The 22,617-nt window shown below is 42.2% G+C and overlaps 1 protein-coding gene across 1 annotated transcript in view; it reads left to right on the forward strand.

The window, feature by feature from the left end:
* Nucleotides 1-20,774, forward strand: part of eng (endoglin) — a 33,005-nt gene extending 12,231 nt beyond the window's left edge. Inside the window, exons 3-15 of the mRNA XM_012969535.3 lie at nt 4,555-4,686; nt 5,359-5,536; nt 5,928-6,126; nt 6,630-6,753; nt 6,910-7,075; nt 9,744-9,880; nt 11,945-12,073; nt 12,641-12,679; nt 13,146-13,253; nt 13,767-13,946; nt 14,173-14,239; nt 15,461-15,562; nt 17,004-20,774. Of these exons, the coding sequence (XP_012824989.1) occupies nt 4,555-4,686; nt 5,359-5,536; nt 5,928-6,126; nt 6,630-6,753; nt 6,910-7,075; nt 9,744-9,880; nt 11,945-12,073; nt 12,641-12,679; nt 13,146-13,253; nt 13,767-13,946; nt 14,173-14,239; nt 15,461-15,562; nt 17,004-17,122 (1,680 nt within the window). The 3' untranslated portion in view covers nt 17,123-20,774. The remainder of the gene's footprint in view (nt 1-4,554; nt 4,687-5,358; nt 5,537-5,927; nt 6,127-6,629; nt 6,754-6,909; nt 7,076-9,743; nt 9,881-11,944; nt 12,074-12,640; nt 12,680-13,145; nt 13,254-13,766; nt 13,947-14,172; nt 14,240-15,460; nt 15,563-17,003) is intronic.
* Nucleotides 20,775-22,617: the final 1,843 nt, after the last annotated feature.

Raw genomic sequence — 22,617 nt, forward strand, 5'->3', positions numbered from 1 at the left:
ATTTCTGCTCTGGAGGCTCTGATTAGTGAATAACTATAGGGGTGCAACTGTACCCAAGCCTGCCTCCCCCCCATGAGGCCCTTGGGGGATACTGCGGGGTGATATTAACAGGCTTTTAGTTTAGGAGGATTGTGAGTACAAGGAACAAGGATGTAGATGGGGGCACATTTTGCACTCAGGCCTGGAGGGCCATAGTTATCTTACTAGCTCTGACTGAAAAGGATATCGTGTTTGTATGTGGTGTGTATGTATACAGAGGGCATGCAGATCTGGGTGGGGGAAAAATGAGCCATTCTAGGTGCAGAGAAGAATTACTGGAAGTGAAGCAAAAGTTGCCGATTTAATTCAGTCGACAGGAAACAATGTCTGCCTGGAGGCAAAAATAGAAAGTGAGTCGGATCTTGAGGCGGCATCATTGAGGGCGACACTTTGTCGTTGTGGAACGCAAAAACTGTGGGGTTATTTTGCCGGCCAAACACCCTCTTTTGTAAGAGGGCAGGAAAGACCCTGTTGGCTTTGCTTCAGTTACAATGTATAAAAGAAAAAAAGGGCAGATATGGAGATAAAGTGAATGAGGCCACAGGCCTCCCTATTATTCATATCTGTGCAAATTCAGATTTTTTTACTGACTCAGAATGAAACTGTTGACCTGTTCTGCAGTTTGGCGATCTCTTATGTTTGCCTTTAGAAATAAATGAAATTCAATTAAAAACAAATGTTTTGGCTCTGGTTATTACATACAATGAAACTTGTGAAAACAAATGGGGGGGAAGGAATGATTCATTTCACATGTTCATCCAGCGAGGGATATCCACTGCAACCAACAGAAATAAGATTTTACCATCACAATGGGAAAGCTTCTTTACTGTGATTCAGGCAGGTTATGGAATTCATTACAGACTCATCTCATTCGTTGGGGGTACACGAAATGGGAGGCATAGGTTTTTGAAAAGGTTTCTGTTATTATAATTAATAAAGGGGGAATTCACCCTAACATGAACTTTCAGCATTAGTCGGAGAATGGTATTCTAAGATTTTTTTACTCTGTTAGGTTTTTAAGGATTTTAAAAACCCAGGCTGAATGAAACAGAAAGTTTCATTTTAATCTTTTTATTCATCTTTTCTACATTTGTTGAGATATTAACCTTGATTATACTTATTCCTCCTGGTTTGGGTGCAGTAGCAGCTGCTGTGCCTGAGGCTCAGGGGTTAATTGAATATGCAGGTGGCTTCTTTATATCAGTCTCCCTGACCCAAACAGGGGCGGGGGCTGAGGGCATCAGGGGTGTAGAAGTGAAGCTGGGTTGGGGATGATTATATCGGGTTATGTCGGAGTGGGGTCATTGCATCAATTTCTGTCCAGTTTTCTTAGTGTTTTCTTTGTTTTAAACCAAAAAGCCCTTTGCAAAACTGGGATAGCAACCCTATCTCTATCTATATTCTGCCTGATGAGCAAGTTCGTTATACAGAAAATAATTATTTAGAAAGAGCTCAAATACAGCAATGCTTTTTCAGAAAAACAATTCCTTATTTTTGACTGCTTTGCTTTTTCTTTCTGTAATGTGAGAGATGTAAGAAATTAAGTATGCTAAGAAGTAAGTCATATTGATAGAAAAATCGCAGCAAGTATCTTAATAGTTAAATGTTTTTCAAATGGCCAAATTATTGTTTGGGTTTCACAAAGCTGAAACCCAAAAGGCCCTAGAAAAAACTGAACAGGTGGCAACCCTAGCCCAGAAAGCCCCCCACCAGCCCACTAAATAGTGGTTGTCTATGGCATCTTACAGCAGCCCCTCTGGCATTTGGTCAGACCAAATCTGGGCATGTATAGCCAGCCTTAGAGCCTTAGGGCCTTACCTAAATATATTCAGGTTTCTATATAATCAACAAAAGTTTTAAAAAAGTGTTAAAAAAAAAAAAAAAAGACCCACCGCAGCTGCAGCTAGACCTACTAGTGAAAATCCAGAGGCTGAGCTGGGAGTGTGAGGGGTCTGGTGCCCTGAATGTCACTTGTGCAGCCGTGCGTGTGACTTACACCATCTGGGAGGTGTACTTCTGGTCTGGTGCCTAGGGTGACACAGGACCTACATACTTCCCTGGCAACCACCACTGAGAGCAGTGTTCGTTTGTCCCTTTCTTTTCTCTGCATTGCTTCTCCTGGTCCTAGGGTTGCCACCTGTCTTATTTTGACCCAGACAGCCTAGTTTTGAAATGTCCTGTGAAGAAGCATGCATGGTAGTGTGAGAACTGGGGGTTTTGGCTGGAGGAGAGCTGGCCTCAGTTTCAAAAGTCAGAACCAGAAAAACAGAAAGGGACAAGTAAACGAAAGCTATTTTTAATTACATTCACAAATAATGCCTTTGAATATGCAGATAAGTACACAGGCTCAAGGGCCCCTGGGCACAATTTTGCTCAGGAGCCCTACATTTGCACCCATCTGTGTGATTAGCCTGCAACTGTGGACCCTGCAAAGCTTGCCAGGCTTCAGTGGATTCTGGTTTGGTCTGTATATAGGCACCTGTTGGCCCTAGGGGAGCACACCCTGCTTCCTTGCTAGTTTACACCACTTAATCAACACTGTGACCCATTTTAGGGCAATCGTATACCTTATAGGGCCTGTCGCGCTGCACAAGGAGAGGCATAAGAAGCAAAGCAACAGACGAAGCTGGAGCGCATCCCGCTGTGCTGGATAGTTCAATGAATGTCCCGCATTTCCGTAATCTATTACGGAAATGCGGGATATTCATTGAACTATCCGAGACAGCAGGATGGGCTATAAAAACCAGGACTGTCCAGCGAAAAGCGGGACAGTTGGGGGGTATGCTTTACATTGACTGGGGGGATTCTAATACCATGGTACTTGCCCTTTAATTTTCAACTTGCCCATTAAATTTTAAAACCGATATTAGTACAGGTATGGGGCCCATTATCCAGAATGCTCGGGATCTGGGGTTTTCCGGATAAGGGATCTTTCCGTCATTTGGATCTCCATAACTTAAGTCTACTACAAATCATTTAAATATTGAATAAACCCAATAGGATTGTTTTGCCTCCAATAAGGGGTAATTATATCTTAGTTGGGATCAAGTACAGGTACTGTTTTATTATTACAGAGAAAAGGGAATCATTTAACCATTAAATAAACCCAATAGGGCTGTTCTGCCCCCAATAAGGGGTAATTATATCTTAGTTGGGATCAAGTACAGGTACTGTTTTATTATTACAGAGAAAAGGGAATCATTTAACCATTAAATAAACCCAATAGGGCTGTTCTGCCCCCAATAAGGGGTAATTATATCTTAGTTGGGATCAAGTACAGGTACTGTTTTATTATTACAGAGAAAAGGGAATCATTTAACCATTAAATAAACCCAATAGGGCTGTTCTGCCCCCAATAAGGGGTAATTATATCTTAGTTGGGATCAAGTACAGGTACTGTTTTATTATTACAGAGAAAAGGGAATCATTTAACCATTAAATAAACCCAATAGGGCTGTTCTGCCCCCAATAAGGGGTAATTATATCTTAGTTGGGATCAAGTACAGGTACTGTTTTATTATTACAGAGAAAAAGGAATCATTTAACCATTAAATAAACCCAATAGGGCTGTTCTGCCCCCAATAAGGGGTAATTATATCTTAGTTGGGATCAAGTACAGGTACTGTTTTATTATTACAGAGAAAAGGGAATCATTTAACCATGAAATAAACCCAATAGGGCTGTTCTGCCCCCAATAAGGGGTAATTATATCTTAGTTGGGATCAAGTACAGGTACTGTTTTATTATTACAGAGAAAAGGGAATCATTTAACCATTAAATAAACCCAATAGGACTGTTCTGCCCCCAATAAGGGGTAATTATATCTTAGTTGGGATCAAGTATAAGGTACTGTTTTATTATTACAGAGAATAGGGAAACCATTTTTAAAAATGTGAATTATTTGCTTATAATTGAGTCTATGGGAGATGGCCTTACCGTAATTCGGAACTTTCTGGATAACAGGGATCCCATACCTGTACTTCGCATTCTAGTGGTGTGAGGTTTATTCACATGTGTATTCATGTTGGAATCAATATGGGAGGAAAAAAAATCAAATGTGTTGCATGATTTTCAGACATTTCCCTATTCTCTTGAAAATCATTTTATTTATTTATTATTTTAGTGCACAAGGCAAGTATCTCATGAAAGTCTCATGGCCGAGGCAGAATAGCAAACCCTACTACCCCCTTACCCCCCCCCCCCCCCCCGCAATGTAAAATTGCTGTTATTTTGTTATATACATACATTTTTTTCTAGTTTCCTAGGGTATACCAGCAGAAAGCAACATGAATCCACTCCATGAATTTCCAATACCTTATTTCAAGTTGCCATGTAGTTTTGACATTGACGATCCCATGGGGTCATGGGGAAGGCCCTGTATGGGAGGGGCAATCCACAATTCATTTGATGCCCCACTCACTTATTCACACTACATAGCCCAGGCATCCCCTGCTCAGTGTGCCTTAGATGCTTTACTATCGGAGATTTTTTACTATTTTTTTTTTTCTTGTTTAGCAAGTGGATCTGGAAGTAAGAAGAATGGGGCAGTCCCAAATACAAGATAACAACTGGGTTCTGATTATTAACACCAACTCGTTTTTTGTCAGTCTTCATGTTACTGAACCCAATCTTCCACTAGTTCTTCATGTGAGTATCCTGGCTGTCATGTGCACACACACATATATAAATATATATGTATTGAATAATGTCCCCCCTACTGTAAAATATAAGTCACTGAGGAGTTACATGACCATATAAAGGCACAAGGCCAAAGGCGGAGTGCTTTAATACAGATCACGGAACTCCAAGGTGACTTCTTAAAACGTCATATTTTACAACAGGGAGTAATACAAAAGTTTCAGTGAGTCATGTAACACAAATTACATCACCAATTTTATCTGATGACATCACAAGCACCGTTTATAACAATAATAATAATGTAACTGTCTTGGTTAACAAATGTACTGAAATAGGCTGATATTAACTTGTTTATTGTTTTTTTATTTTGTTTGTTTTTTTAAAGTACATTGGTTGTTTTTAGTATGTAAAAGCTTTTGAGTGATACACTTTGTCCTGTGCTTTATATAGTAAATCCTCTGTCTTTCATTGGACTGCCATGGACTGCTACACAGTGCAAATGGAAGCAGCTTCCAGTGGTTCCAGGCTTCCAATGGTTCCAATAATTCAACTGTGGCATTCTAAGCCCATTTTGTACCAGTGGTCTTACAAAAGTTCCCTTTATGTATTTTTTATCTCTGTAAAGCTGTGTTTGACACAGAAAAATAGCCATATCCAACATTTCTTCTCCTCTTGCCAAAGTATTCAGAACCCACTATTGTAGAAAAGATGCCGAAAGAACTATCTTGCAGTGAGACTCGAGAGCCTTGGATGGATGACAGTGAAAAACTTTTGCAATGGGCTCAGACCAAATATGGGGATGTCACATTTTTTGGAGAACTAGAACAACCAGGGAAAGTTTACTTAAACATGGGAAAGGGTAAGTGTTATGCTTTAAAAAGAAAGCACAGGAGGAAGGGGTGTGTGCTCAGGGTTGGATTGACCCACTGGAGATTCTGTGTTTGCTGGGGAGGGTATTCATGGAGGGTCTGGGGGGTATTCGGGGAGCGGTTGGATGGATGTGGTGGTGGCAGTGGAGGTGGGATGTAGTTCGTAGCAGTGGGGGCCCTTGGGGTCAGGTGTAGGCGAAAGGGTCCCCAGTCCAATGCTATGCATGCTGTACATATAGAAACTAAATTACAGTGTGTGCACTTTATACTGATATTGATGGGCTTAGAACACTAGACTAATTACTAGATGGGACAAGTAATAGGATCTGGTATTGCCTCCTTTTTACATGCCGTTAATGCTACTTGTGTTGCCTTCTACAGCTTTCAGTTGCAGCGCTGATTCCTGTATCTTGCAGAATGGTTTCAGAACGATGGGAATTATGCAGTATGAACTTCAAGAATCACAAATCCAGAGCTGTAAAGTTAATACCCCCGACAATGCTGATAAAAAATATGCTTACATTATGCACGTGACCCACCCATTTAATTCTCAAACAAGCTGTGCCAAAGAGGATTCTAGGTAAAGTCCATGGAATGAAGGGCACTAGTCATAATAAGAGTTTCTTTGTGCATGATTAATTGCATAATTGTTTTGGGAAGGGGAATTCATTCTACATTATTAACTGTAATTATTAACTGTAATCAGGCCTGCACTGGCCTGGACTGGGTTCTGACATATGCCAGAGGGGCTGCTGTAAGATGCCATAGACAAGCACTGTTTAGTGGGCTGCTGGGAGACTATTTGGGCCTTTTTTGCCGACTTGCCGAAATCGCGCCGCCGCGTGTGCCATCCCACCGGCGAACTTACATGTTCACCAGTGGGATGGCAACTCGGGGAGATTAGTCGCCCGCGAACAGGGAGATTTGTCGCGGGCGACTAATCTCCCCGTGTGCCAGAGCCCTAAGGAGCCAGTAAATTTGTATTACTAACTAAGCATAAAATGTTAAGAATGCTTTACTAGTAGCTCTTTATCTCTTGGGGCAATTGGATAACAATTGGTTTGTGTTTCTTTTGTCTGCAAGGTCTAAACACATACAAGTGACATTAGCAACAGACCAGGAATGTGAGGAAAAGCCCCTTCTGTTGCTTAAAGGTGAAGAAGACTACCATTGGGATGTCATGTTGAAAAGTGACTTCCGTATTGAGGTAAGACAGCAGTTCACCAGTTCTTGCTAACCTCCAATCCACTGTATTCTCTAGATGTGTTGTTGGATGTTTCAGTTATATGATCGTACACAAGATATGGGTGTACACTTTTCTTTCTCAATTCTTATATTAGTTGTTATGTCTTTGTCATTTCAGACATCTGGTAGTTACACACTCCTTACTATGGATGCATCCATACAGGGGACACTGCTTGCTGACACCAGGGAGGGTCTGATCCAGGCAGCAAAAAATAGAGGAGCCAATACTATAGTGTATCTAACAGTTCCAAATGCTGTTTTTATAACCCAGTCTTTTCCATGTGGTGAGTATTGGACAACAACTCTTCTGTTCCTCTAGACCAGGAGTGTCAAACTCAATTGCACAGGGGGCCAAAATTCAAAACACACTTTAGGTCGCGGGCAGAACAAGGTAAACATTTATTGAACACACTAAAATTCAGTTGTCTTTGCTCTTATATCATTTTATCAGAGCTGGAGTGCCAGCAGCCATATTATTGCCCCATGTACCTGTGCCAGCAGCCATATTATTGCCCCATGTACCTGTGCCAGCAGCCATATTATTGCCCCATGTACCTGTGCCAGCAGCCATATTATTGCCCCATGTACCTGTGCCAGCAGCCATATTATTGCCCCATGTACCTGTGCCAGCAGCCATATTATTGCCCCATGTACCTGTGCCAACAGCCATATTATTGCCCCATGTACCTGCGCCAGCAGCCATTTTGCCCCTTGTACCTGTGCCAGCAGCCTTATTGCCCAGTGTACCTATGCCAGCAGCCATATTGCCCTGTGTACCTGTGCCAGCCAAAAAATGAAGTAAGCACCAGAACTCCGGCTTCTCCCGCCAGCTCTCTCTGTCTCTCTTGAATGACGGCGAATGCGTGCGCCAACCCCACGGGCCGGATATAATTACATGCCGGGCCGGATGTTGCGCGCGGGCCACCAGTTTGACACATATGCTCTAGACCAGTGATCCCCAACCAGTAGCTCATGAGCAACATGTTGCTCACTAACCTCTTGGATGTTGCTCCCAGTGGCATCAAAGCAGGTGCTCATTTTTTAAATACTAGCTTGGAGGCAAGTTTTGGTTGCATAAACCCAGTGTAAAGCCAAACAGAGCCTTTTATATGCTGCCAGTCCACATAGGGGCTACCAAAAAGTCAATCATAGCCCTTATATGGCACCTCCAGGTACCTTTTCCATGCTTGTTTTGCTCCCCAACTCTTTTTACTTTTGTATGTTGCTCACGGGTAAAAAAGGTTGGGGATCCCTGCTCTAGACCATGGCTGTCCAACTGGCGCCCCTCCCCCCCTCTGTGTGGCCCTCCAACTGTCTGGCTGCTGTCACTGCTTACCTTTGTGTAAACTTTAAATGATATCAGTACTGAGATTAACTAGCCCCCTGCATTGTTCACACCTCAGATTCAGGCTTTAAACCCCCTGTATTGTTTAAACATGTAATCCCCTGTACTGTTCACACCTTTTAATCCCTGCATTGTTCACCCCCTGCATTGTTCACACCTCAGACAGACTGCAAGAACAGTGCCAGCATTTTGTCATTGTATGTACTGCCTGGGTATGGTAGGGAGAGTATGGCACATACTGGCAGCATAGGACAGGCAGAGTATGGCTCACACAGGCAGCATAGGGCAGGCTGAGCATGGTACACACAGGCAGCATAGGGCAGGCAGAGTATGACACACATTGGCAGCATAGGCAGGGCAGAGTATGGCACACTCTGGCAGCATAGGACAGGAAGAGTATGGTACACACAGGCAGCACAGGGCAGGCAGAGTATGTCTACCTGTGTGTGCCATACTCTGCCTGCCCTATGCTGCCAGTATGTGCCATACTCTGCCTTCCCAATGCTGCCTGTGTGTCATACTCCACCTGCCCTACCCTGCCTATGTGTGCCATACTCTCCCTGCCCTACCCTGCCTGTGTGTGCCATACTCTGCCTGTCCTATGCTGCCAGTGTGTGTCATACTCTTCCTGCCCTATGCTGCCAGTGTGTGTCATACTCCACCTGCCCTACCCTGCCTGTGTGTGCCATACTCTTCCTGCCCTATGCTGCCAGCGTGTGCCATACTCTTCCTGCCCTATGCTGTCTGTGTTTGCCATACTCTTCCTGCCCCCATTCTGCCAGTTTGGGCTATACACTGCCTGCCATATGCTGCCTGTGTGTGTCATACTCCACCTGTCCTATGCTGCCTGTGTGTGCCATACTTTGCCTGCCCTTGCTGCCAGTGTGTGCCATACTCTTCCTGCCCTATGCTGTCTGTGTGTGTCATACTCCACCTGCCCTACCCTGCCTGTGTGCCATACTCCACCTGCCCTATGCTGTCTGTGTGTGCCATACTCTGCCTGCCTTATGCTGCCTGTGTGTGCCATACTTTGCCTGCCCTATGCTGCCTGTGGGAGGTAAAACTGGCAGGGGTTTGTTCTGGCAGTTTGTTAACATTTGGAAATAGTCATTATATGTCCCCTAAGGTGTGTAATTATGTGCTGGGGGTTGCTGTGCTATCAACAGGGGAAGAGGAGGCATATGGCTTTAAGGGTGTGCCTTATTTATCATTCTTTCACATAGGAATGAGCACCATTTTGGGTTTTTGCTGCGCTACAACCATTAAAGTGGGCATGGTCTTAAAACCTCTTGTGATAACATGGGTGTGGTTTTAAAAGGGGGAGTGGTCAAATGGGCTTCCATTATTGGCCCTCCCCCATGTAGGCCAGAAAATTTCCGGCCCTCGGTACCACAGAAGTTGGACAGCACTGCTCTAGACCACTCGAATGCCACAGAGAAAGCTGGGTTTCTAAAATGCTAATTATCCTTGTATCCTTGTATGTATCCTTGTGTGCTTATAGTGTTCTGCTTATGGTAGACTAGCAATACCTTAGTTAAGATACCACTGTTTTAATGTAAGTTGAACCTATAGAAGGTTTTTTTTATGTTTCAACTGTGTTTCCACAGAACTTACTACAAAGGGGACACCCACAACCCCCCCCGTTTCACCTGTAGAAAAATGTTACGAGGCAGTGAAGTCTGAGAAAGTGGTCAGATGCACTGATAAATACCTGACAATACTGTTGCATGAGCATATACTGGAGGTGAGACAAATACTTTCATTTGGCGTGTCTATACCAAAAGATTATCTGCCACTTTGAGGGCTGATTAAGGTGCCAGTGGGCCGCATTGGTGGGCCCCCTAAGGCCATCCCTGTGCATTTGTGATGGTGTTACCCTCAAGTAGGTGAGGTAGAATATAATATGGTGGCCAATAAAAAGATGGTCTGTGTTGACCAAGGCAGAGTTGAGGTACAGGTGCACCTGGAGCAAGAGCTATGGGAGTGAGTAAACCATTTTTAGAAAATGGGAAAAAAATAAAACATGAAAAATTCAGTCTTTTATGTAGGTTGTATAACTGTTGTTTTCCCCGGTGGATTAAAACAAGTGATCTTCCACTTTAGGGGAATGCTTCAGGCAAAAGTAATAACAGATAAAAAGTCTAATAGTGGGCCCAATTTCCTAGTGGTCCCTGGGCAAATACCTCTTTTGCCCATTTAGTGAAACAGACTTGGCCATTGTATTGGAAGCAATTCAACACCACTCTACATAATGCAGATTAGAGCTCCTCAGGGGCATAGAGTACACCATCACACAAAAGTAAGCAGAGGAACTCCAAGTTTCCGTAGATGCTGGAAACATCTGGTTTTTAAGCTTTAGATAGTCAGAGCGATGCCAAATTCATTATTGATGCAATAATTAAATGAAATTTCCATTATGAAATTTCTTTATTCAACAGCATTTTGGAATAAATAATTGCTGGGCAGTAGAATACCGAGTTCTGTTCTCATTATACCCAAAAGAATTTCTTCATCCTCCTGACTGGACTCGAGCTGGCTAAGCAATTTCAGTGATGTCTAGGAAGATTTTCTTTTATCCAGGTCATGATATATAGCCGTGTTTTCCAAAACGTGGGTCTGGTTTCCCTGTGGGTGGTTGTCAGGTACAGCCACAGGTGAGTGGCTGGCAGGTAGGAGCCTATATGCTGTGTAATACAGATATAAAGGGTACTGTTGTTGTAGATAAGCAGAAGGCATGTTGAGATGCAGAGACATTTATTATAAGGATAGAGCAAGAAATACAAAGTCCATAAAACGGGCAGTGGTCAGAGGCAGGCGGCAAACAATACAAATCCGTTAAGCAGGCAGAGGGTCAGGACTGGCAGCAGGCAAGGAGGGTCCGAATAACAGGCAGTGGTCAGGGGCAGGCTGAAGACAGAGAGCAGTCAATTAAACAGACCGAGGTCAATACCGGGAGATCCAACAGAAGTCAGGGACAGGAGATGAGGAACGGGGTGAAGAGAACAGAACCAGGCAGGAGTCAGGCAGGAACACGGGCAGGTACAGGTGCAGGAACCAGGCAGGAGTCAGGCAGGAGTCAGGCAGGTACAGTCACAGGATCACAAAAAGGGCTTTATGAACAAGCAACCAGGGGTTGCTTCTAACTGGCTTATAAAGCCCGTTAATTGTCCAATTGCAACCACCTGGGCTTACTAAGGGAGGAGGAGGTGGCGAGTCTGAACAATGGAGCAAAGAGGGGTGAATATAATGTTTAGTGCTGGATGCCCAAGGTCTCCTGTGGCTCAGCGAGGTAATGCAGAACCTGCCTAATATAAAGTCCAGAGTTCGAGTACAGGCAGGTCCTGACAGTGGTGGTTCTTGGAGTAGTGTTGGTGGGGAGAAGGTGGGGCTCAGCCTGAAGGCCATTTGAGGTAATATTTGAAGAGAATGCTTTTTTTATCTCTTAGATACCCTGGAAAGCCAAGCTTCAAGGTCAGTGTCAGTCTTAGCTCATAGGGCTGCTGTGTCACTTCCCACACAACTCTTCTTCTACCTAGCCACCAACCAAGCCCCTGGAAAAGCATATGTACAATGTTCTCCCCTTTGATTAAAAATAATCAATAAATGTGGTCAGATACCCTTTCTGTGGAGGGGTACTGCACATGCTACACCCCGAGGTAAAACAGAGCACCAAATATGAGTTAAAACGTAGCCCAACTTAGGAAGCAAAGGTCTGTTGTCCAGGAGAATATACAGGGATATGGCCAATACCTATAATAATATTACTAATATCATAAATATAAAATGTATTCTCTACTCTTCTTTTTAGGTTTGTGGTTCTTTGCCTGTTATTACATTGAAAGACTGCCAAGATGAAATCAAAGGAGATCCCAAGTTATGGGTCACATCATTGGAGAAATGCAAAATTGATAAAGCCGGTGATTATTTTTACTCTGAGGTCAGTGCATGAGATTAAAACTTTTAAATGGCAATTTAACCTTTATTGGCAAACCTATTTGCTTTGGTTTGGGGCAACTCAGAAGGTAGAGGATAAAAGCTGCATGTGGTCCTCATCTGATCTCTCTAGACCTTCAATATGATTCCCCAGGCCATTATTTGAATCAGCTCACTTTGGACCAGTGTGTGGATGGCCTAATCAGGCAGCGGGATAAGCAGTCATACCCAATCACTCAAAGCTCCTATGTGATCCATTTGTACAATAAACAATTTCAAAGTGCAGGTTAAATTACTTGTGTGTAATTGGGTTGGACTGGGCCTATGGGACACTGGGAAAAACAAGGTGGGCCAGCCAGGAACTTTGGGCACAACCCCCTCCCCCCTTATTTATATATATGGAAATATCCTGTGTGTGTGTATGGTACTGTATATCAACTAATTTCTCCATTTAATAGAGAATAAAAGAAACCTTTCTTTCAACATTTCTTTTAAGTGGTGCAAAATGTAACTACAGGAAATCTTTTGGTGTGTTGTGCACATTTAAACAATTGTTTGTTATTATTTTCAGCTGGTTCACAAAGTGGATATGTTCCCATTTGAACTTCCAGTAAGTGTTTTACTGTGTGTTTAGAATCTTACTTTGTTAAGGGTAAAGGCTTGCAGAAACTGCCATGTATGCCCCTGTAACTAGTGACATGTGTGACATAGTGACCCTGAATAGAGTGGCATAATAATATTAAAAATTACATTTATATGCAAAATGAATCTAGTTTCTTGATTCTGGGTGATTCAGATGCAGATCATGGCAACCAAATTTTAAATGTTAGGTTAGAGAAAGGGAGAAAGTGATGCACACACAAAGTGGCAGTTGTGCTGTGCTGGGGTCCTGACAATAATTCTAGCCAGGGCAAGGTTTATGTATGGGATTGTGGGTATGAGGGCTTTGTCTGGGTACTACTGGTTCTTCCCACACTTAAAAATGAATCCTAGTATTTGTAAATGTGATTGGGATCATTGATTCTAATCAAACAAGTTGTTTGTGAACATTATTTTACCTTTCTCTTCTGTTGTAGGATTTGTTGTCATGCAAACCTGTCCAGGTCCAAATGTTGATGTCACACAGTGCTGATTTCTCCCAGACTACCAGCAACTTACACTTTGGTGAAGATATCCATGTGCAGGTACAAACCTTAAAAGTGTTATTCTATATAATACTGGCATAGTTCTATCATTACTTTCACAGTAAAACTATCACAGTAAATAGTGTATGAACAGACAGCTATTCCTTCTGGGAGAATGGAATGGGCTGTCCCAGTTCAGCATGGCCATGATGAACATAAGGCTGCTAGTTATACAGAAGCTGATACAGGCTGAAAATTAGGACAAGGACTGCACTAGCCCATAAATGGAGTACTTTAATGATGAGTCTGCAAGATTCTGTATGATCCAGTAATTGTCTGAGGGGACCTATGATTAGATCAGCCAGATTTGGCCACTTGCCTTGAACTGCAGAACATCCCCTAGCAAAAGATAATCTAAACTTTTCCTTGCCATTATGTTTTTTTCAATGACCCATAGCTAATACATACTTCTGTATAAGTGATTAATGATTAAGATGCTCTTGGGGGCTTAATAATTACTGTTATAATGAGTTTCCTTGTCACCAATGTCATATGTGCTTTTTTCCCTTGTAGGTGACCATCAAAGAGCCTTTTTTGCTTCTTGATGAGTGTTTTTTGGAAGTGGATGAAAAAATGCAGAGAGTCAAAGAGACTACATTTGTTGCCAATAGTCTTATCTGGAACTTCAGCACTGAGCTTCATTCTACAAGTGGTGGAAGGCTGACCTGTATCTTCTGTGTTAACAACCAACCGGTGAGGATTCCTTCTGTCATCAGGCCACTAACATTTTATCTTATTATAAAACCTGTATCATGTGACTCAGACATATCATAACATTCACATGTTGACTCTTGCATAGTTAAAATACCAATCACAAAATTTCAGGTGGGGACCTTGGTATTTGTAGTTCTACCACTGCATGAGGTCCAAGGTGTTTGGGTTACTTCTCGATGCTAAATTACTTTTCTGCCCGCTCTAGGCTTGCGAGTACTATGACCAACTGCGGAGCTCTTTGGACGTGACCATTGATGGACCAATAGATCAGAGTAAGTGAACAATGAAGCATTTATTGACATTATTAGTGACATTTTCTCAGCAGGCAGTGTGCACTAGTATATACCAAGAACTAGGTGTAGCTGATTGGTTGGTCTAGCTTACTTCACCTGGGCAAATTTTGCACCTTTTATTACACTCCCCCGTAAATGTTACTTCTAATATTAGGTTCTCCTCTAAATTCCCAATTAAATGAACAGGAAGCTGGTCTGAACACCCTGCTTCTAGCATGTAAAGCCACTAGTTTGGCATTTCTTCTTTAATGCAATATTTGTACATGTGGGAGATCAGAAAGTCCATTAAACTTTATGACCCGTCTAGTTCAGGAATTATAATGAACATTAGCATGTGGTTCAAGGGCAGCAGGCCAAGCCAGTCATACACCATAGGCAACCTGGCCGGCCACCTCACCCTCTTCCACCCTGCACACGTACACATGGGAGTGGGAGCACACAGTGTCAAGTGACAGGCTGAAGGAAAAGACAGTGCAAACTAGTGGTAGGAGACAGAAGAGGTACCTGCCTAGCGCCCCATTATTGTGCCCTAGACAGGGGCCTCTTCTACCTACCCTTAGTTTTGGCCCTAATGTGCTTTAAGTATATGAGAGGTGCTACTGGATTCCCCCCCAACTGTTTTGGACGAGGATTAAAAATGAGCCCTGGTCTTTCAATTACACAGATGCCCTAATAGCCCCCCACCAGCCCAATAACTAGTGACTGTCTATGGCACCTTACAGCACAATAAAATTGTGAATGTCTGTGGCATCTCCTGTCCACAGCATGCCAGTCTGGGCCTGCCTCCCAAAAAGTTATTTGAAGAATATCTAATAAGAAGAACTCAGTAAATTGGCCATGGAGAGCAGCTGGCGCCTCTGCCATCCTTGTCCCCAGGCCAAAGTGATGTCACAGATGACAAACAGTCAGGAGAGGGGTAACTGCTGACCTCAGGAAGAGTGTGCACTGACCTTAGCTCATGTGGGAGGGGAGATGAGAAGGCAAGGAAGGAAGCCACCGGAAGCCAAAATAAACAAGAAACCAGAGGAAAGGAGACGGGGAACAGACAATAAGGGCGCATCACCACAAAGCGGGAGGGAATGTGCCAGGGACACAGGGGGGACAGGGGAGCCCTGTCTAGATTTTATAATGATCACACAAAATAAATATAAATGTAAAAATAAATATAAAACTTGTGACTGAATGGTTGTGTCTGCTCAGACCCAGGTCTCAGCATGCCGTCTGTACTGGGAATAACCTTTGGGGTGTTCATGATTGGAGCGCTGCTTACAGCTGCCTTGTGGTGCATGTACACACGCACACGTGAGTATATTACAGTTATTCTGTATTTTTGTTGCTTTGCAACTGTTATTATTTGCTTTGGCCCACACCAACTATGGAACATCTGTAGACCAGCAACACCTAAGGGGCCCTTAGCCTGAAATTTGCAATATGTGGCCCTACAGATGTTAAAACTTACAGGGATAGACAAATCCAACACGTTTATCAATATTAATAATTGTCGTATATTTTTTCCCCTTGAGGAGTTCAGCAGTTCCAGGTAATCAATGAGTTCTTTGATAGAACTGATGTTATTAAATAGTACCTTTATGCATGGTATTGTCCTATAGAGAAACCCACAACTTCAAAGAGACAACCAAAGGGTTTTTGTTGCCCCCAATCTGCCCAAGCGCACCAAAGAAATCTTTGTGTGACATAGTTTCTGTACAAACAAGACCCTAGGCACTATACATGTATATATACAATGTCAATTAAATTGGTTGTTTACCTTAATCAACTTTTAGGGGCACATTTACTAATCCATGAACGTCCGAAAAGCGTCCGAATGCGTTTTTTTTCGTAATGATCGGTATTTTGCGATTTTTTTCGTAAATTGTCGCGACTTTTTCGTAGCCGTTACAACTTTTTCGTAAATTGTCGCAACTTTTTCGTAGCGTTACGACTTGCACGAATTGTCGTGACTTTTTCGTAGCCGTCGCGCCTAGTACGAAAGTTTCGGATTCATTCAAGCTTCAATATTATGACTTTCCTTGGGCCAGGTTGGAGCTGCCATTGAGTCCTGAAAGGTTTGCCCGTCGTTTATGAGCGCTCAATACAAAAAAGTTGCGACAATATACGAGCAAATCGTAACGGCTACGAAAAAGTCACGTCAATTTACGAAAAAGTCGTAACGGCGATGAAAAAATTGCAAAAAATAAGAAAAAGTCGCAAAATGTTCGTTTCCAATCCGAATTTTTCCCATTCGGATTCGTGGATTAGTAAATGTGCCCCATGGTGTGATATAAGGATATGCAATTGGTCTCTAGTTTGGAATTTTAGCACCTATCTGGATGTTCTAGAAACCAGGCAGTGGTTTGCACAAAAAACTGAAATATGAGTAGGAGAGGGCCAGAAAAGAAAGATAAGTCATATAAAGTAACAATAACAATAGATTTTTTGGCTGTTGGAGTCAGTGACCCCCATTTGAAAGATGGAAAGAGTCAGTAGAATATGGCAAATAGTTCCAAAATTAGCCAAAATTCAGATCAGTTTAAAAGTTGCTAAGAATTAACCATTCTATAACATACTTAAAGTAACATAAAGGTGTACTACAACTTTAAGAGTGCTTATTTAACTTTCTTATTAACCCACATCTAGTTTATATTGCCCTTATTCTATTGGAAGGATTCAGTGAGAGGTATGAACTTCAGAATGATTTGCATCCATATTTAACACAAACCTAAATTATCTAACACTCTTCTAGGTTTGTCCTTTAAGATGCAGTCAGTATCTACAGCAGCTGGAGGTTCTGAAAGCAGCAGCACCAACCATAGCATCGACAGTACCCAGAGTACTCCATGTTCGAGCAGCAGCAGAGCATAACAAAGACAACCCCACCTCCTCCACCCATTCTATGATTGAGAAGATCCAACGATCAGAGGAAGAGCGATGATATACACCGCTGTTCTAACCAAACAAGGCCTCACACAGATCTCTACTGTAAACAGACCAAAACAGGATATGTCCCCTTTCCTACACTGGTCCTTGTAAAGACAGTATTAATGGAAAACTTGCAAAAAAAGGGAAGAAGAAGAGATGGTTGTAGGCACATGTTTCAGAGACAAGGAAGAGGTCTTCACTGCAACCTAAGCACTGCACCAATAAACGAATGTTGTTTCGGTGCCATGTAAGAATGACGACTTCTGGGCATTGATCATTTGCACTTGCCTTACGCAGACTACAGTAGCCATGCATGAGACCAGAACCCAGTGAATGTTTTGCCACTGGTTAATAACTTATCGGTTTGGAAAACTAAAAGCATTACTCACCATTTGTTCACATTATTGTATCCTTTTTCTGAGTTGCTTTTGAACCCATGAATCTGTGAACCCATGAAGTATTTGGAATATACATATCCTTAAACATGCAATACTGTCTTGCTGCAGTTAGGCTGATTCCCCATCAGAATCTCTGCAGCTTTAAAAATGTATATATCTTGAAAACCCAAGCAGATCCTTGCACATGCCAATGGCTAATATAAGCTATATATTTTAAAAACAAACTACATTTGTGCACAAAAACCCTCATGTACAAATCCCAGGGGTGCCACTGCTGGAACCCTACAGGGAATGAATTGACACCCCTTTGGACTGATCCATGGAGCACCCAATGTGTTTGTACTTTTCTCATGAATACAGTAATGCTTGTTATTAGTCAGAGCTGTATTCATTAGTTACATTACATGGGTTGCCCAAAACCCAAAACAGGGCAGGTGCAAAGCACACCCTGCAACCTATGTTGGGCAATGGGGGGGGACAAGGGCCCAGACTGGGGGCAGGAGACAGAAGAGGTACATAATTAGCTCCCCCTTATAGATGCACTAGAGTGCCCAGGGGTGTTCCTGGCTCCTGCAATGCCGCCTCCCCCAATGCTTACCTTTACACTGCCAGCCGGGGTCCCGGATGGGCCGATTCGCTAGTGTAGACATTGCAATTGCACTTTCTGCACTTGCATAGCCAAATTTCCGTTTTATAAAACAGAAATTCAGCTCTTAAAGTTACCAGGAGTGGCTATTTACTACCCCTGGTAACTTTGGGGCATTGCCGCCTTAGGCGAGTTTTTCATCCCGCCTCATGGCAGCAGCACCACTGCATGTGCTTCTTCTGCATGTGCTTCTTCTGGCTGTTTGCACGATGCCCTGTGCTTCATAAATGAGGCCCAGTTCCTTTATCAGCTTCCTAAGGACCACTATAAAATGCAATTCTTCCATTTAATGGGAATCATTCTAAAAAAAAAAAAATCTGCTTTGTGCTATCACAAATGAATAGGCAGTGGTTTTCATGGTCATATTCAGAAGAATTGTATTGTACTTACATTTTTTTAAGTGGGCTCTGGCTCCTGCAGCTGTCTCCCAAGTAAGAGAGGAGGCGCTCCAAGAACAAATACAAACATGAAGTTTTGTTCTATAAAAACACTGCCTAATATTTGTGCATGTTAAAATATTTTCTTTTATAAAAGAATGGCATTTAGTATCAATTTGAATATTTAAAAAAAAAAAGTTCAAATCTTTTAAAATTAGAGTCCAAACTTAATTATTTTATGTAAGCCTTCTGCATAACTGGGTTAAACTACAGCAGAGACTTCTCAAACTGAAATATGGCAAATTGGCGACAAACTCCACCTTCAGTATATGAAGAGGGATGCTATTTCCATGCTTTGAGGGATACAAGGAGTTGTATGAAAGCCTGACTTGCTGCATGTTCCAAACATGTAGCGTATTGCTGATTCCTGCGTAGGAACAGCATTTTAGAGTTTTCTCTATGAATATCTGGTGCAGTCTGATGTTCTCAGAAGGTTGCCAGTGTAGCTTAGCCATGCTGAACTGATTAAATAGGAAAATTAAAATGAACATTTAGTATAATGTATGTTTTTATATGTTCAAGGATAAGTAAACCTTTAAATAAGTTGATTTAAAATGAATGAGTGTCCTATTCTAAGCACTTTTGCCATTTACATTTATTATTTTTTTTTTTTTTATAATTCTAAGATATTAAGGGTTAAAGTACTGTTAAATTATTCACCTGTTGGCGAGTTTCAGAACATGAAGTAGTCAAGGAAGCTGTCAGAAGATAGAGGTTTGGTCTGGTATTCTCTGGTTAGGAAAGATGTGCAAAATGTTATCGGATGTTTCTAATGTTTTTCCTAACCAGAGGAACATCAGATGATTTCTGACCTCATGTTCAGAAAGTGACCAACAGGTGGCGCTCTTGTAATAAAATGCATTCATATATTAATATTATTTTAACCCCTTATATCTTGGATTTTAAAAAATGAATGAATTTAAATTGCAAAAGTTCTAAGAACAGCTCACTCATCAATTTTACATCAGCTAATTTTAGAGGTTTACTAATCCCTTCAGAGATAACAGGCTTCTACCGCATGGGCTAAATCTCAGCCTCAATGCTTGTAGGCACACGGAGTGCATTTTGGTGGCATACTGCATATTTTCATGTTTCACCACCAAAATCCGCTCCATATACTATTATAAGTACTATCACCAGGACCCAGTGTCATGGGGTTGGCAAATTGTTTCACCGGTATTGCTGTATTTTTGGAGCAAATTCAGATCAAAAATACTTTTTAAAAAAAAACTATAAAAAACAAAGTTAAAGGAGAAATAAAAGTAAAGCCCCTGGGGGATGACAAGTTGTCATGAGCACTCTGCTGCCATCTTCTGTGTGGTATGTAACTTCTACTAAAATACATGTACTACACATGTGCTATCCTAGAAATGGCACAGGTGACCCACTGGGAAAACAAAAGAATACGGCACTCAGGAAACATAACCACAGTGCTGAACAACTTAATTTTACTTCTCTTTAAAGAAGAAGTAATCAGCGCCGGATTTCAAATTCAGCCGCCCCTAGGCCGCCCCCCATTCACGCCCCCTGTGCATGCACAAACAAACACCCCTCCCCCCGTGCCGCGCCGACGCAAGCGCACATGCGCAGGCATTTAACTCCCATACGGAGCAGTGGGGAGAAATCCTCATTGCTCCGTCTGGGAGCAAAATGTCAAAATTTTGTTGCGGCAGGGCGGCATGCCACCCCTAAATTTGTGCCGCCCTAGGCCCGGGCCTTTGTAGCCTCGCCACAAATCTGGGCCTGGAAGTAATATAGATACTATAATTCTCCAGGGCTCATAAATTTTTAAGGGAAATTCCCCTTAATCAGCATGGTCTCTGCAGTTAATTCTACAGACATTCTTGGGGAGAGGGATGTTGCTGAGCATAACTGCAGAGATTTGGGTCAGCCTCTTTGGTTTTTTGTTTGTTCTTTTTTTTTTACTGGAAACTAGTGGTTGTATATATTTATTATGGACTGTTGTATTATTTTGTAAGGTTGTAGAAAATATATTTCCAAGAAATTAGTAGTGTACACATATTTATATATATATATTGTTTATTATCTAACATTGCACAAGTGTCATATATATAATATGTATATGTAAATATATATTGTGGTGGTTAAACCAACACCTCCAGCTGTCAGACTGCATTTAGTAGCATCAGCGTTGTAAACATCCAAGAAAGGTTAACATGCCAGGATATTTAACATTTGCCTCGTTGGGTGCCTACTGTTTCTGCCTAAGATTAGCTGACTAGGTATCCCTAGGGACCTGGTTTAAAAAGTTGCCCAACAATGAAGAAGGGTGGTGGCACCCTTTTCCCATAAAGTAAGGCAATAGGACCCCACACTATCCATCTAAAACGTAACCTTTATTGATCAGAATAAAAAATAATAAAAACTATTATTAATTCCCAAGGGCAGCCCCCTGAAAGTATGTACACAGCCCAAAATTTAAAAATAGTGTAGGATTCCTCAAATGCGGATTAGTCCATAGGAAGACTCAAAGGGATAGAAAAGTTAAGAAATACTTGTATCCCTGCCTACAATGCACATGTGTGCAACTTTAGATGCAGGTGGAAAAGATGCAACGAACAAGTGAATGTAAACAAAGTGAAAAACAAAAAACACAGCAACCTATAACTGCAAACACTTGCTTAGCATATCAATATGCGTATTCACCAGGAATCTAAAGGGAAAGTAGCACACATGTGCATTGTAGGCAGGGATACAAGTATTTCTTAACTTTTTGTTGACTTATCCGCATTTGAGGTATCAGATGCTATTTTTATATTTTGGGCTGTGTACGTACTTTCAGGGGGTTGCGTTTGGGAATTAATAATAATTTGTATTATTTTTTATTCTGATCAATAAAAGTTACATTTTAGATGGATAGTGTGGGATCCTATTGCCTTACTTTATGGGAATAGTGCAGGCTTCAATTTGGAGTTCTTTCTTGAGACCACACTAGTTGTGCGCTCATTGTAAATATTTATGTAAAAAGTTGCCCAACCCTACCGTACACCAAACCAGAATGTTGTGGGTGAAAATTGGCCCAGGATCGAAGCCCTAGAGCTACTACAGGGTACAGCTCCCTGGAAGCTAAGTTCAGACGTAGTGAGCTGTTAATAATCCTTTGATGTTGTCTAAAGGTCCCCATACACGGTAAGATCCGCTCGCTTGACGAGATCGCCAAGCGAGCGGATCTTCCCCCGATATCCCCACCTACGGGTAGGCGATTTTGGGGAGCTTGAAGCTAAAAAAAAAAATAATCTGATCGTTTGGCCATGGGGCCAAACGACCGGATTATGTAGGCGGCAATGGGGCAGTCGGTTCGGGGACCGCATCAACGAGCCGATGCTGCCCCCGATCCGACTGAATCTTTTAACCTGGCCGATCGATATCTGGCTAATTTCAGGCCAGATATCGGTCGCCCAGTCCGCTCGTTTCTACCCCTACACGGGCAGATAAGCTGCCGAGTCGGTCCAAGGGACCGATATTGGCAGCTTTTATCGGCCCGTGTATGGGGGCCTTTAGGCTTGATTTTAGTATGTTCCCTAATTCTATCTAGGAGACCTATAAGTGAACCTGGGGCGTTTAGCTTCACCAGAAAATTTGTGAGATGGCAGAAAAAAAAACGCGAAACGCGGGTACGGCACAACTTTTTTGACAAACAAGTCTTTTTTTATGTGACCACGCCTTTTTTCACCTATGCTAAAACGTGGTAAAAAAAGATTTGCTCATCACAAGCCATTACCAGCATTGTGCCAGCATCCTCACAAAAGCTGCTATCCTGACCCTGGCCAAGGACATGCCCAAGGTACTTGAACTCTTGGGAGTTGTAGTTCAGCTGAAATCCACTATGATTATTCCTAGTGTGTACATATCTGTGAGGATACCCAATTAACCCCTTAAACCCCAAGAATCAAGATTTTTAAAGTCTCACAAGCAACACAAATCTATGATATCAGT

This window comes from Xenopus tropicalis, chromosome 8 (genome assembly GCF_000004195.4).
Source record: "Xenopus tropicalis strain Nigerian chromosome 8, UCB_Xtro_10.0, whole genome shotgun sequence".
Taxonomy (NCBI): domain Eukaryota; kingdom Metazoa; phylum Chordata; class Amphibia; order Anura; family Pipidae; genus Xenopus; species Xenopus tropicalis.